The sequence below is a fragment of the Halyomorpha halys genome, unplaced genomic scaffold (genome assembly GCF_000696795.3).
Source record: "Halyomorpha halys isolate HHAL.00 unplaced genomic scaffold, Hhal_1.1 Scaffold1113.1, whole genome shotgun sequence".
NCBI classification, from domain to species: domain Eukaryota; kingdom Metazoa; phylum Arthropoda; class Insecta; order Hemiptera; family Pentatomidae; genus Halyomorpha; species Halyomorpha halys.
Genome location: NW_027105717.1, coordinates 116927 through 132329, shown reverse-complemented (window position 1 = coordinate 132329; position 15403 = coordinate 116927). Strand labels below are relative to the sequence as shown.

At 28.7% G+C, this 15403-nt stretch overlaps 1 protein-coding gene and 1 long non-coding RNA gene across 9 annotated transcripts in view; one reads left to right on the top strand and one right to left on the bottom strand.

Annotated features, from left to right (window-relative positions):
• Positions 1-6056, top strand: part of LOC112211530 (uncharacterized) — a 13371-nt gene extending 7315 nt beyond the window's left edge. Inside the window, exons 4-5 of one of the 2 annotated variants that reach the window (XR_010845102.1) lie at positions 3294-4915; positions 5002-6056. This is a non-coding gene — a long non-coding RNA (uncharacterized lncRNA). The remainder of the gene's footprint in view (positions 1-3293; positions 4916-5001) is intronic. The other variant, XR_010845103.1, reaches the window with a different exon arrangement.
• A 2834-nt stretch (positions 6057-8890) lies between these two features.
• Positions 8891-15403, bottom strand: part of alpha-Cat (catenin alpha) — a 33323-nt gene continuing 26810 nt past the window's right edge. For all 7 annotated transcript variants that reach the window (XM_067053290.1, XM_014432774.3, XM_014432779.3 and 4 more), the window contains one exon: positions 8891-11653. In XM_067053290.1, the coding sequence (XP_066909391.1) occupies positions 11489-11653 (165 nt within the window). In that variant the 3' untranslated portion in view covers positions 8891-11488. The remainder of the gene's footprint in view (positions 11654-15403) is intronic.

Here is a 15403-nt window from a genome sequence, read left to right as displayed (position 1 = left end):
CAACTAAGATTGTAACCTACTTCCTAACGGTTTCACTGGTCCGCCGCTTCATCTCGGCAACTAGTAAGCTGGCTCCTATCATGACAGTTCTGGTCCGTCAGCTTCATCTCCGCAACTAGAACTGTTACTCTGCCTCAGACTCTCTCACCTAGACCTCCTCTACCTAGTCAGTGTCCAGGGCTCATCCCCTGGCACGGCCTTCCTTTCTTAACTATAATTGAATGCGCCTTGTCGTGGGCCTTCTGTTAAGAGATATCAGGCTGGAGAAATCGCCTAAGACCAGACAACCCCGACAAGGACTATCCCATATTTTTGTTAAAATTGTGTTTGAAGTGTCGAAAAATTGTTTTTCATCTACTGGCTGTAAAAAGAATTTTATTAATTTTGAAACCATTCTGAAGATATTGCTAGTTTAACGTTTTGTATTAATGTCTTTAATCTCAAGTTGGTAATATAAGAGCGAATTAAGGTGCTTGATTCATTCACTCTGTCACTGCTAACTCCTATGTAATGGTTTGCTGAAATGTAAGGATTCACATTCTTAAACTGGTCGAAGCAGTTCGAATATCCTGAAAGTAGAGTTGACCTACGTTGTTTATCAGGAGATTCACTCTGTTTCCCTACATAATATCATGCCAATAGGAAGGAAAGATTATATTAGATTGTTTTAGCATTTGTATTTTTAATTTAGTGTTATATTTTAGAAAATCCAAAGAATTAAATTTACTATTAATTATGAACATATATGTACTAAAAAGATCAGAAAAGCCATTTAAATGTTTCTTTAAAATTTTTTTACTTCAGTGGCATTATATAGACTTGTGGTAAATTTATAACAGACTTAGTAAAGAACATCGAATTAAGGAATATTTCCCCTTCTTCACTATGAATTAAAAAATCATTCTCTCTGCCTAGCACAATCTGTAGAGACAGTAAATCACTTTCCTGAGAAGCAATATAGGCCTGCTCTTCTTTTACCAAAATTATATTAAAATCTGCTAAATGATTTCTCTGAAAATCATATCAGTTTGATCATAGTCACCTAATGAATAGATTGATTATGAAAAACCACATAACATGCCATCGAAAAAGTGGAACAATAAACTGAATTTGAAGCAAGGAAAAATAGTGTTTGTGTAATCAGTTTGGCCTCTCGTCCAAAAATTAATACTTTCACGACACGGTGCTTAAGAAACTTTCTGATGGAATGAGCTTGGATGATTTTGGCATTGCCTTAGCAAAAATAAAATCACTTCGGAGTACCTGCAACCTGGAAGTAGAATAACAGAAGTAGAGTGAAAAATCAGGTTGCTGACTAACAGGTGTTTATGTTCCTGCAGTCAAGTGGTTTATCAACATAATCAAAGAAGTTAGGTCTAAGGGAATGATGAAAAGACAGACGCAAAGCAACCTGGTGTGCTATTTCAATGTATTTTGCTGTATAATAAATGAAGTACATAATTATATTGTAATAATTTAAAAAAAATATTAAAAAATTCAATAAAAAGAATTTAGATAGTTTTATAACTTTCTCAAATATAAGAGATACTTGGGTTCTAATTTAAGAACTTTAATACAAATAGATAATTTAATTTTATTATACAAAAAGAAAGACTCTTAATCTCAGGGCGTATGGTTGCTAGACAATCAGAAACAGCTATTTACTATAGTTACAATTAATTAAATTTAAATCTAGTTTACATTTGTATCTATTTTATGTATACAAAACTAACCAAGCTCTACGATCTTCTTTTCGTTGATTCCTTGGTGTCTCCTTTTTTCTTATTGTTCTGTCCTAGCGTCCAAAATGGCTTCCTTCTTGACAGAAATTGATGAGGACCTCTTCATACTGAGAGATCATCTCTCTTTGGCGCCACAGACACGACTGACCCTTGTCAAAACGAAAACCTTCCTTGAGGTTACATGTAAACATCGATTTTTGCACAACAGTTAGAGATTTTTGCAAATGATTTATTTTCTGAATATTATTCATTTGCACTATTTCTTGATTTCTATTTTTCCTTTAATTTACTGTATTTTCAATTATGATGGGAAGAGTTAAAATAGTTTTTATGATATTTGAATCTGCTCAACGTGGCCTTTATTCAACGTACCGCCATCTTGGTTCTGTTTATGACTCACGAAGTTATTATAAACAATGAAACTTGGTTAGCTTGCTTTTTGGATAAACAAAACAAATGAATATTAAAATGATACATAAAATAAAACATATTAAAAAACCATTTATACATCAAAATATACTATTTACTAAAAAAGAGCATATTACAATATATACAATATAATTTTAATTTATCATTCTGCTTTGCCATTCAACTGCTCCTTCAAGAAGAACCTTTTAGGAGCAAGTCTTTTATTCTTTAGCTTTGTTTGATTGCCAGTGGGAACCAACTTTTGACACACTGAGAATTCCATTGTTCTCTTCCCTCCATGTACAACAACTACAGTACCAATGCTGAAATCTTCGGTATCGATGGATGCTCGAGGAATGTAGGTTTAGGGACTTTTACTCCTCAAAAAATTATGGAGTGGTAAAAGTACTCCTTACTTTTACTACACATTTTATAATTAATACCCAAATATTTGCAAGATATCGAACTTTAATATTCCGACAGGCTTTGGCAACATTATCATATATTTTGCCCTTTCATTTCGAATTTCGAATTGAAACTTTAACAAAAATTAGTATCTAATTGGTACTATTTGGTACCAAATTTTCAGAATTATTACCCAAATAGACAGTGAGAGTATCTTATTTTACATGAGCAAGTCCACTTTGTAATTTTAAGTTGAAACTTTTACCTATTTGTTACTAAAATATTAGAATTTGTACCCTATTTGGTACTAAAATATTATAATTAATACCCTATATGGTACTAAAATATTAGAATTAGTTCCTTAATAGTTCTTCAGATATCAAATTGTTAATTGTAAGGGCTGTGTACATGGTATCATTTCTGTGGTCTGAAGGAATTACAATATTGAATTAAAACTCGAATGCGAGTTAGTACCTGGTTGCTTCTATATACTAAGAAAATGTTAAAGCTAGTACACCTAAAGTAGTACCAATTATAGCACAAGACATTTTTTCTTAAAATTCTTTAAGTGTATTTCAAAGTTCATAAAAAAATGTAATTTTTAAATTAAAGTATATGGTCTAGGCTAAAGGAAACATTTAAAAATATTTTGTTCTATTTTTATTGCTATTCACAATAACAAGTTGTAACAAAGGTGATAGGAAGTAATAAATGACTGGAAATTTGTTTACTTTTTAGGGTCTTGATTTGATGATTTTACAAGTCAAACGATCCTTGCAAAGTTCAATTTTAAAGAGACGACTTACGGGAGGAGAAAAGGACCTTGCTATCAGACACTTATTGAACCTCAAAGAATCCCCTGTTAGCTACAGATCTAAAAAACTCAACAAATTATGATGAGTTATGGATAAACAGAACCACCACATTTACCCTCATTGAATCCTTTGCAGTGCTTAATAAATAAGAAGTTAGAGGATATATATCAGAATGTGTTGGATGCTGTAAATGAAATAAAATATACAACACCATACAAAAGAAAGTATTTATGACATCGGACTGAATAAATATTAATCACCTCTCCAATCACAGTGTTATAATGAGTGTCAAAGAAAGTATAGGAACATCACACTTATAGTAGATGACACTGGAAGCTTAGTAAAAAAAAAATAAGTTGTCCTTTTAGAAATAAGTCAGTATCAATTTTTTCATAGCAGTGTGTGGTTACAGAAGAAACTGGAAAAGTCCAGTGTGCAATTTACTCTCAAAGTGGCATATTATCAAACCCAAAAACATTTGTTTGTGGTATCTCTGTAGTGCTGCTATTGGCAATCATAAAGGCTTTTACCCAATTAAAATCACTATCAAAATATTATGATAGCTTTTACAGAATTTTATTTGTGAATCAAATGCATTTAATTCCAAATTCTTTTATCAGGTGTGATATTGCTCACACTATTAAAATATAACTAGGTGGTAGCCTGTTAGACAAATGTCATCTTAAGTAAAGAAGTTTTAGGTTTAGTGCTTGGCTGAAGTATTAAAAGCAAGAAATATATCACTTGCTAAAAGTTTGATTTATGCCATTTTGGTGGTTGCCATTAGGGAATATATTGATGTAGACAAATTAACCAAAGGGGATTCCCTGACAGAGAAATCCCGATCTAGTTCACCAACCATATCTCTAAAAACGCACCAAGAGAAGTTGGGTTACTAAAAAATGGCAACAGAGTAACTGAACTAAAAACACTGACATACAAAGGAGAAACAGTGTCCAAGGCAGAGATGGGCGAAAATTAGCTATAGTTGAATCTAATAGCTAATGTTGCCATGGTTACGACCCTTATTCATGAATGAATCATTGATAAATAAATATCATATCCATGGCAATTTTAGCTATTAGTTTCATAGTTGCCCAACTCTAGTCCAAGGTTAACACTTGTGCCTTTAACAGTTTTGCTGAAGTTGTTTCTTGTGCTCACAACGATAGCGCTACATTTAAAGAAGTAAAGGAGAAAATATTAAACAAAAAATGCCTGAAAAATATCCTACATTCAATGATGTCATATTTTGTCAAACTTGTTGAGATATTAAAAAAACAGCAACCGTCTTGCCTCACAGTGACAATCCCGGCAACTGGTGTTAATGGTTTACCAAATTATATTAAAGAACAAACTTATAAAGTAAGTTGTGAAGTCTCAGCATGTCAAGTGCAAGAATAAAAATTGTCCTTGAGTAAAAATTATTACCCGAAACCCTTTGGTTAGTAATCATAATTATTAACATTTGTAATGGAAACTTCAAAAACACTGGGACGAATTTGAAATAGCTGGACACGTATATACTAACTGAAATAAAATTATGTATGTAACTTTAACTAAAATTTCATATTTTACATCCATTAGATAACTATCATGATATAAGTATGATATATATCTGATTTTTTCAGATAAAGATTTGGGAATTACCTGTTTCTATCACCGTATCTGGAGTTCAGTACCAATTGAGGGGATTCATCTGATTCAGGGGATGTTGAATGAGTTTAAGCAATGTAGGGCACTATACAGCCACAGTCTTAAGAAATAATGAATTATGGGAGTTGTACGATGATAACAAAGACAGAAAAATTATATATCATCAACAAATAAAACAACTTGCCAAACGCTAATCTATATGATTGAATTATTTTTTTATTATTTTACTTCACTAAATTAATAGTCTAGAATAAATTAATTTTATGATTAAATTTAATCATGTAAATGTTACATTAAATGTAAATTTAGTTAGTTTTAACATAGTTTAGTGTTTATGTTATGTTTGGAAATAATATTTGCATTTTATGTGATGGTTATAATTTTTATGCTTATGAAATGAAATAAATGTTTACATTACATGTTCTTTATTTTAATTTTAAAGAGGTAATAATATGCAATATATGCATTCAAGTACCATTAATAATTACAATCAAGTAGTGATTTGGAGTTTTCATTGATTGTTATAATTAACTATCAAAGATCTTAGGAAAGAAATCTAAATTCTAGGTTGTGAGCAATAGGTCAAATTTACATTATGATTACTCTAGACATACAAATTTGTTATTAGTTTTAGTATTTTATGGTGTTGATAAAGCATTTTTTTATTTTTTATAGAGGACAAGTAGAGGCTATGTGAATGAATTTTAAAATTTATCTTTAGCAGTTAGTTTTGTCCATAAATAAGAATTGAACGTTAAGGTATGAAGTGCACATTATGGTTACTTCAGATTTTTATAAATAACACCTAAGGAACAAATTCATTTCATTTCAACAACGTAATATTGTAGCAATTCATCCAGATTTGTTTGTAAGCCATAGGTGATTATGCTTTGATATAATTATGCTTTTTCTATAGAAAAATAATCAAAATAATGAATATATTTGTTATTAGTGGCCTGTTTACAGACCTTTATTTGTAAAATAAATATTTTTTAGAACAAGTATAAATAATTAATTAAATAAATTTAATAAACCCTTATTTACTTGTTACTAAAAGATTCTAACCATTAGAATATCCTTCCCATAATGAGATCCTTAACTACGGACAATTTTTAATGTTAAAAGTATTGGAGTATGATCCTTTTGCTTACGACACAGACAGTCTAATTTTTGTCGGCAAGAGAAAAATTTATTTTATGGTTTGATACAGATACTTTTCTAAGTTTAATTATGTGCAAATATCTTTGTTATTTTTTTAAATTAACTATACAATTTTCTTGTGGTGAGATGAATTTCGGTAAAACGAAAACCGTTTTTAATTAAAATGTAAAGCTATACTGCCTCAATTACGCTAAAGTATTTCGACAGTTTCAGAAGAATTACTTCAATGTTTCTGAGACAATATGAGTTGAAATTAAAATTTTTCACATAGTGATGAAACTTGATTGTTCACACTTCTCTGTTATTAGTACTTTATTAAAATAAAGGTAACTAAGAGGTAGGAGTATGGTCTCTACTCTAAATTTATCTTTATTGGTTTATTTTTTATTTAAATTATTTTTCTATTGATACTTCTATATCAATAAATTAATATCAAAATTTAGGTAAGTTAGGCAATCCATTTTGTGACTAATTTGTTGTTAACAATAATGTTAAAGAATATTTAACTACCTTCAGTAAAGGAATAGTAGATCTAGGATTCCAACAGATGGACTTTTGAGAAACAAGATAAAAACCAAAATAAATTGAGTGTTAATGATTTTACTGTATTTATGAGGATGATAAAACTTTAATTACTGTTAAACGAAGGAAATTTTAAATAAAAAGGAATAATAAAATAATTTACAGGCTTGAATTATGAAGTAATAAAATGGAACATCATATTTGAGGAAATATTAACAAAAATCAGTAATAGTCAATAATATAAAACAAATTCTTATATTTTAATTACAAAATTCCATGAAATGATGATTGATAAATGATAAATATTTAAGAATAATAAATCATTTGCCTTTCCTCAATTTATTAAATTACAATAGATACTGTGTGTAAAGCCGTTAAGAGAGTAAAGTAAAAAAATTGTTTATGAGTGCAGTCAGTGAAAAACGCCAATAAGTAAAAAATTATTTTATTAGTACCGTTTCTGGACTGAGAACAAAAAACAAATAACCATAATGAATGAAAGAAAATCTAGAATAACTAGAAAATAAAAAAAATTACTGATAATAGTAGCGTTGGAAGAATATTTGTGGTCTAAGTGCGATTAGAAGATGAAAGCAGTATGAAATAAGTTATACAAAAATTATGGAAAACAACAATCGGTTCAGAAATTTGGATGAATTTCTTAAAGGTAAATTTTTTAAAATGATTCTCAGATCAAAAACGCATTTACTAACCTCATTTTTTCACAATACCATGAATTTTTCAGTTCTGGGATTGTCGGATTTACATATCTGATTTTGTAAATTTGTAATCTCATTTTGGTGCCATCCTCAATGTGAAATTAAGACAGTGTGCATCACATGTTGCAACCTGATTTCACAGACACACGTCACATGTCTCTCGACGGTCTGGTCACTTGCTTGACCAACAAAGACACCTTATACTGACCAGTGCTCGTCGAAAGAACAGGTGTAATGGTCAAACTTACACAACCACAACCTCATAGAAATCCAGAACAAGACATGAGAAGACGGGGCACCCTTGGACCGAACACATTAGCAACGCATGAGACGGTAATCGTCAACCATCACCACAGGATCGTGAGAAAACCATTCTCTCTTTTACTTGCCTTTTCGGGGATTAAATTTTGTACATTTATAAATTATATAATTTACTTACATTCAATGGTTCTAAAATGTCTCAAAATTTCTTTTAAAAGAACTATAAACATGCAATAAAGGACAGGTCGAAAGGAACGAACCGGGCCTCTCTGGGATTGAATTGAGTTGATAACACAGGAAAAATGGGGAGGAAATGAGGTAAAATATTTTGATTTCATAGTTTTTCAATCCCGGTAGGAAAAAGGTAAAGATAAGTAAAAATTACACAAAAATTAATGCATTTATACAATTTTGGTGTATTTTAATTCACGTATACATATCACTATCTACATAAAGGCTATGTGATATAAAACAAAAAAATTACAAATAAAACCCCATCATCTATAAATATAACGTGCCTATATTTTAATATTTAAAAAAAAAAAAAAAAAAAAAAACCTGTTACTTAAAATTAAATTAAACTTTGGCTTAAGATAACAGTTTTAAAAATAATGGTAATGTTTACATGAACATTCCTCATAAATAATAACCATATCGATACAAAATAAATAAATAACACACTATCTGATGTCATAAACAATTATAACAAATATACAATAAATGCATTCATCAATCTAAAATAACTAATGGAAAATTAATTTATATTTCCAGAAGCATAAAAAAAGATGTATTAACTGTAATTTGGTGCTCTTAGAGGCTTGTCCCAAACCACAGCCATTTATTCAGTAGAAAACTTGGAGCTTCGATTCCCTTAACATTAAGATTAAAAAGGAATTCATGAAAATAAAACCCAAAATTTGAGAAGACATCACAGATCTGATATAGTTTAAGATAATAACTACCCAACAAATATAAAAAGTATAAAGATATCATCAGCATAAAATACAAAATGTGCATAGCAAATACAATTCCATTAATAGACATCAGGTAAGCTACAAACAAGTATAGCATAAATTTTGACAAGCACAAACATAGAAAATCAAAAACTCTATAAAACATAAATGAAATATAGAGAGCTATTTAAAAATGTAATTTTGATTGACACAAGTCTCCAGGTTTACATTTTAAACTAATTTTGTAAAAAAAAAAAATTAAGTAGAAAAAAAGTTATATTGCTACCTCTAGAAGAATTATCTCACTCCTTCTTTTAGTGTTTGTATTCAACATTAATTTTAATTCAATTTGTCAGTCTTCAAAAGTTAAATACTAATTGGGCAATCAGCCAACATTCGCTGAGGTCCAACGATAACACTTTGCTATGATTGATAGATAATACATATGTATTTAGAATTTTTATAATACCTTTATAAAATACTAAACTAACATTTAGTATAAAATATTCCAATAATTAATAAGGGAGCTTTAAAAAAAAAAAAATTGTAATAACAATAAAGAATAATGAGCAAATTCATGGACAAATTTACAATTCGACTATAGTGAGAATACTTAAATTAAAAATTCATTAACATGTTGACAGCCTAGTATGACATACTTGTAGTTAGCAATCTTGCTGAGGCATTAACTGTGAGGTGTTTTGTAGTGTTCTTAAATATGTCTTAAGTAACTAGTATTTTAATTTAGCTTGTCATCTTTCACAATATGTATTGATTTCATCGTATTTCCCTAAATAGCACAAGGAAAAAATATGTGATAACTTGTAGATGGCATTACGGTCAAGAACGCAAGAAGTTATTTTTTAGTGGATTTTCTCCAAATCGGTAGAGATTCAATTAAATAAACATAAAAACAACCGTGTCTTGAAAAATGAGCCTATTCTTATATATTAATCGTAAATGTTTTTACTATTTATAAACATAACACCCTCATATGACTTCTCGCATCGATCTATACCTAGTAATTAAATTACCTTTACAAATATTAATTTTAATATATCATTAATGGGGTATCAGCTATATGTGACAACAGAGGAAAAGCACTGAAAGAAATTTTATAAAATCCTATCAGGGAGAATTAATTTAGAGAGGAAGGCTTTCTAAAGATATTTTTTATCTCTTGGCAACAATGGATTTTTTATTTTTAACACTTTAATAATCAAGCTAATTTGAGTTAATTTTTTCCTATGGATCAAGATTTTTTTTTCACTCAAAAGGTGTATTAAACAGTTGAAAGAGCAATGCCAAATATTTTTTGAAATTGGAAGATGGTCAGAGTGCGTGTTTACTTATTATACTTACGTCATTATTGCACTTACCGCACCCCTGACCATATTCTACTAACATTGAGTGTACAGTTAACATGTCACATCTTCATGTATTTTTAAAAATACTTAATAAGTCTAGAGGCCTATTTTTCTGAAAGTATATATATATTTTTAACGTCTCTATTAATATATTTTTATTATTTTTAATAATAAAAAACAAAATATTATCAAATAAATAGCCGAGGCATTGAAAAATAATATTTTTTTTTTACTTAGAAAGCGTTATCGACAGTTTTGCACAAATCATTGCTCATTTAATCAAAATATCTTAAAAATAACAATTGTCGTTCATTGTTTATAATTTACCACTTTCTCATTTATTTTAATATTTAAACAAATATGCTAAACAATGAGAAATTAATTTCCTCACATTTTTATAATGTCAATATGAAGGTAAGTACAATTCTAAGCATTAACTAAACACATTTATTTTTTTTATTTAATGAAATAAATAATAAAATATTCAATGAACGAAATTCATTTTGCAGTGAATAACAAACTTCAAAGCTGTATTAATTATTGACTGTGGTATGAAAAATATCAAATTTAAGTATCTTGTAAAAAAAATTCACAATTTCAGTGCAAAACAAGTTAACTCATAAAATGAGCAAAATGCACCAGAGCAATAATTTTAAGGAGTTAATTTGATTTTTTAACTTTATATGAAATGCTGGAACTTTTGTTTGCAGAATTCAATGGTGAGTGCATTTACTCAATTGTGACCAATAAAGTATTAAATGGATGATAGTTTCATACTAAAATTAATTTCATATATAACTTAATAATTGTAGAATTTTAAGATTAACTGTCGAAATTTTTTCAAAGAGAACTATGTTAATATAATTTTAAGTAAATTAAATGTTTCAATACCAAGTCAAATGAGTAAAAGATTTGAACAATATTTTATTAAATAATTTAATTTATAGCATAATAACTGTCTTCAAATATAAAAAAGTAAAAAGTTCATGAATAAGCCCAAAATTCCTATATCCTAGAATTTTTAATAATAACATTTTTATTTTCATAAATATTGTTTTAAAGATATTCTGTTCTACTAACACTAAGCAAACACCATATGAGGCAAATGTTCGATAAATTTATCAATAAATGAGTTAGTAGCAGATACATTCATATTTTTTTTTTTTTCAGCTTATTTATTAATACAATTTTCAACTAATACAAAATTTATTTTAAAATAAAAAAAACCAATACTTTTCTACTGGAATATATTTGCCAAATGCAAATTTTTGGCACTCTATTAAAGTCCAACGTTTACAATTTATAAAGGAGATGATAGAATGGAAAGATTTTTTTTTTAACTTAAGTATATATATAATGTTAATATAAAACCATTATAATTTATATGAAATACGCTCACTATAGAATAAACTATAATATAGTTTAAAATAACAGTAGAATTTAATATAAATAAAAACATAACAATACTGGTAGACCTTTTTAAACTGACTCCGCAGGGCTCTGAAATTCGGACAGAGCCTTGATGGGGTTTTGTATTTTCTTCTGCGATCCTTTTCTCACTTTTGCTTTAACCTCTTCGGGCTTTTCTGGCCTCACGAGAGGTTTCTTTTCTGGTGCTTTCATTTTCCAAACAACTATTGGAGACTGAAAAGTAAAAATAGATTTCTAAATAAGTTAAATCTGAGTAAATTACAAATAACCTGGAATCAATTGATAAGTACACATTTTTTAATTTTGACTTAGAAAATGAATGTTTATTATTTATTAGTAAGATAATGAAGTACAAATGCAGTGCAATCGTGATAGGCCGACAAGCATCTGACAACTGACAGAAAAATGTTTTGACAGATAATATTGGGACAAACAGTGAAGAGATCACTTTCAATTACATGTTCATAGATTACCTTTAAACTATTATAATTACCATGTTTTCTTAATAAAGTTGCATTAATTCAGATAAGCCTGAATTTTTTAAAAAATTTTATATTAGTATATTTTGGTTCTAAATAATAAAAACATATTCATAGTTTTTCCTGCTTTATTCCCTCACAGGGTCAAAAAATGGACATCCTTCTGGAAGGATAACTAGGCCCTAAGACATCACTATTATTAATACACACAGCTTTATTTTGAACATTAAAAAATATTACAAGATAATAAGAAGGAAAAAAAAGGAAAAATAATAAATTGTAGGAAGATGGTCCGGGTTGCGGTCAATAAAGGTACAAAATAGTAAAGAAAATATTTCACTGCTAACCAATGTATAGTCCCACTTTGCAGGGCTTAATGAAAACAAGGTACAAACATTGTAACATGTGACAACAAATTAGAATACATATACAATGAAAATAAAGAATTATACAAATATATATATATTTTTTTTTAATAAAAAAGAGACCGCTTAAGTAAAGGAAATATTAATATAAATGAATAGGAAACTAATTAATAATAAATACAGCCATGTGTGATAGAATTGCAAATATAGAACTAGAGTGATCAATAGTAGAACAATACTCATTAGAAACAATAACAAATATGGTAGGTAATATTTATCAGGGTTATATCAGTTGTAAACATTTTTTTTTTTTTTAAAGTGTAACATTCTATATATGTTCAATTTCTGTTAAAACAGTTTTCTTAATTTGTACTTTGAAATAACATATCTTTCTAAATATTAGACTGTGGAAAACATATTTGATGTAGTTTTTTTGTTGTTGTTTGAATTTTCAGATAATATTTTTGAAGCTTATGCGGTCATAGACCTTGAAAAAGATGATTTCAAGTTACAAACAAATGAAAATTTCTCAACAAGTTTCAATATTGTAAAAATACTTTTATGTAAATACCTTTAAAATTTTTATTGGAAAAAGATAGTTGACCATATGAAGTATCAACTTCAGAATAGGCAACTGATCTTGATCAGTCGTCATCCTTGTTCCTATAAGACCACCCTGAAGACACCCAACAAAATGGGGCGAAACGTTGATTAACAATAAATAGTTTCCTTTTTTCAATTTTGGTACCTTTACTGAGCGCCACTCGGAGTGAGTACCTTCCAACAATTTATAATTTTTGTTTTTAAAGTGATCTGTTATTTATAAACTTAATTTTTTTTATTGCCTGTTCGGTAATCCGAATTTTTCACTTATCCAAACCCCTCTTGGTTTGGATTAGTTCAGATCAGCGAGGTTCTACAACAGTAAAAAATCATTCAAAAGTTCACTATCCTTCTAAAAGGATTATAGGGCCATCTGAATTAATAAAACAAACTTAGATTTGCATTATCTCAATCTTAATTACTTATTTGCTTTGTTTAAATTGGACCCTGAGTGGTTTGGAATATCTGATAAAACGATAACTTGCCAGTTGCATTCATGTATGATTATCAAGATTGCACTGTACAAAAAAGATCTGAATTATTGATAAATATAAAATTTAACTACAGATGGGTAATAAGTGTTGAAAACAAAATTACATATTAAATAATATGATTTACAAGGAATATATCAATAAATACAGGTATTTCTAAATTATTAAACAGTGCGTAGAGATGGTGCGGGAGACCATATGAGCTATTGAAAAGGATTGGAATACCTTTAACAGATGTGAATAATAAATAAAAATATAAATAATAGCAAGAATGGTGAAAACTATGGATTAATAATAAATAAATATATTTTACAAATATTGTATAAGATATTAAATAAATGGAAAATCAGGATGGTATCCTTAACCAATAAAGAAGTGGGAAATTCCATTCATAGAAAATAATCAAAAACATGGAACCAAGAGAAAAGATACAAAGTTAAAATGTTTTTATCATTGGTGAGGACTGACAAAAAGTTAAAGTACATATAACAATGCCTCTGTAATCAACTATCTTTCTTCATTCCTTTCCCACTTTAACTATGAAGGTTACTAGCTAGTATATAAAAGACAGATGAACTCAAACTGATCACTTAACCGTAATATAAAATCCACAGCACTTCAGATCCTTGGAGGAAGGATTAGTATAATGGAGGGGGTAAAGCTGGCAGAAAAAATGAAGCCAAAAAGTTAATGCCTTATGTGTCTTTCAGAGGCGTGACAGAGGAGTACGGGAAGAGCAACAGCCAATCACTAACAGCCTTTTGTTTCAGTTTAGAATAGACTGACATACATTCCTCTTAACCTTCCCTTCCTTTTGTGGGCACGGCCTTTTTGGCTTAATTTAAAATTATTGTTAATTATTTTATTTAATGTAAATTGAAATTCATAATATGTTTGGCAACATTTAAAATATAAATAAAGCCACTGAGGACAAATATCTTTTGAAATAGAACTAACCAAAAAGGTGATAAAAATAATAAGTGAATTTGTTGTTTCTTTTAAAACAATTTTCTAATAAATAAGTATAAAAAGAGGTTTGTACGTACGAAAATCAAACTACATATTACAGGACAAATAAATTTTTTAAAGTGTATGAACCTCAGTGCAAGAGGCCAAGAAAGTTCAATAAAAGGAAAATACTAAGAAACAACTGAATTAACATGCTGTTGATTAGGTATGAGCGACTGACCTGACGAAGTTTTTTTTTTGTTGTTTTAAATTATTTTAATTTACTCATAACAAGTTGCCTAACATCTGCAAACACTCTATCCCCAAAAATAATTGAGGTGATACGTGTGCTGAAATATTAACAGAAAATTTATAAAAGGGAAACGAAGCAATGCTCATGATATATTTCATTTCAGTCACAAGGTTTGTTTGAATTATAGCTTTAGGTAATTTAGAAGAACAGTAGTTTTTTTATTTTAAATAAAATTTACTAGCAAAATGAAAAATATGATATAAGTAAAAAGTAAGAAATATTTAAATACTCCTGTGGATGAATAATATCAAAGAATAAGCAATGATCTGAAATTCATCAGAACAAAAATACAGTAGAGCATCAATTATATAGTAACTGTCCATCCTAAAAATCGATGATGAAAACTTATACACCTCGACAGTCAACTTTAATCAGAACTGTTTCACCTTATCTACCATATTTTAAATTGGTTCTAACCAACATTTTTATGTTATATGTTTCTCAGATTCTTTTTTTTTTTCAACTGTTCTTTAAAGGAAACTTTCCATGGTCAGTTGGAGTGACAATAAAACCAAAGAAAGATGTTTGGATAAGGTAAGGTTAAGACTGAAGGTTAACAGAGAAAATTCTGAAATCCGATCATTAAAAATTTTAATTGGAGGAGATACTGAAAAAGTGATATCGTGCATTTTACTTAATTTTAGCCGACAAATGCCAAAATAATGGTCGAACAAACTTTCTGTTCATTATGAATCAAAAGATACATTGATAAAATAGGGATCTTCATGATCGAACCAGTCTGGCTTTTGAATGACGACTGTCAT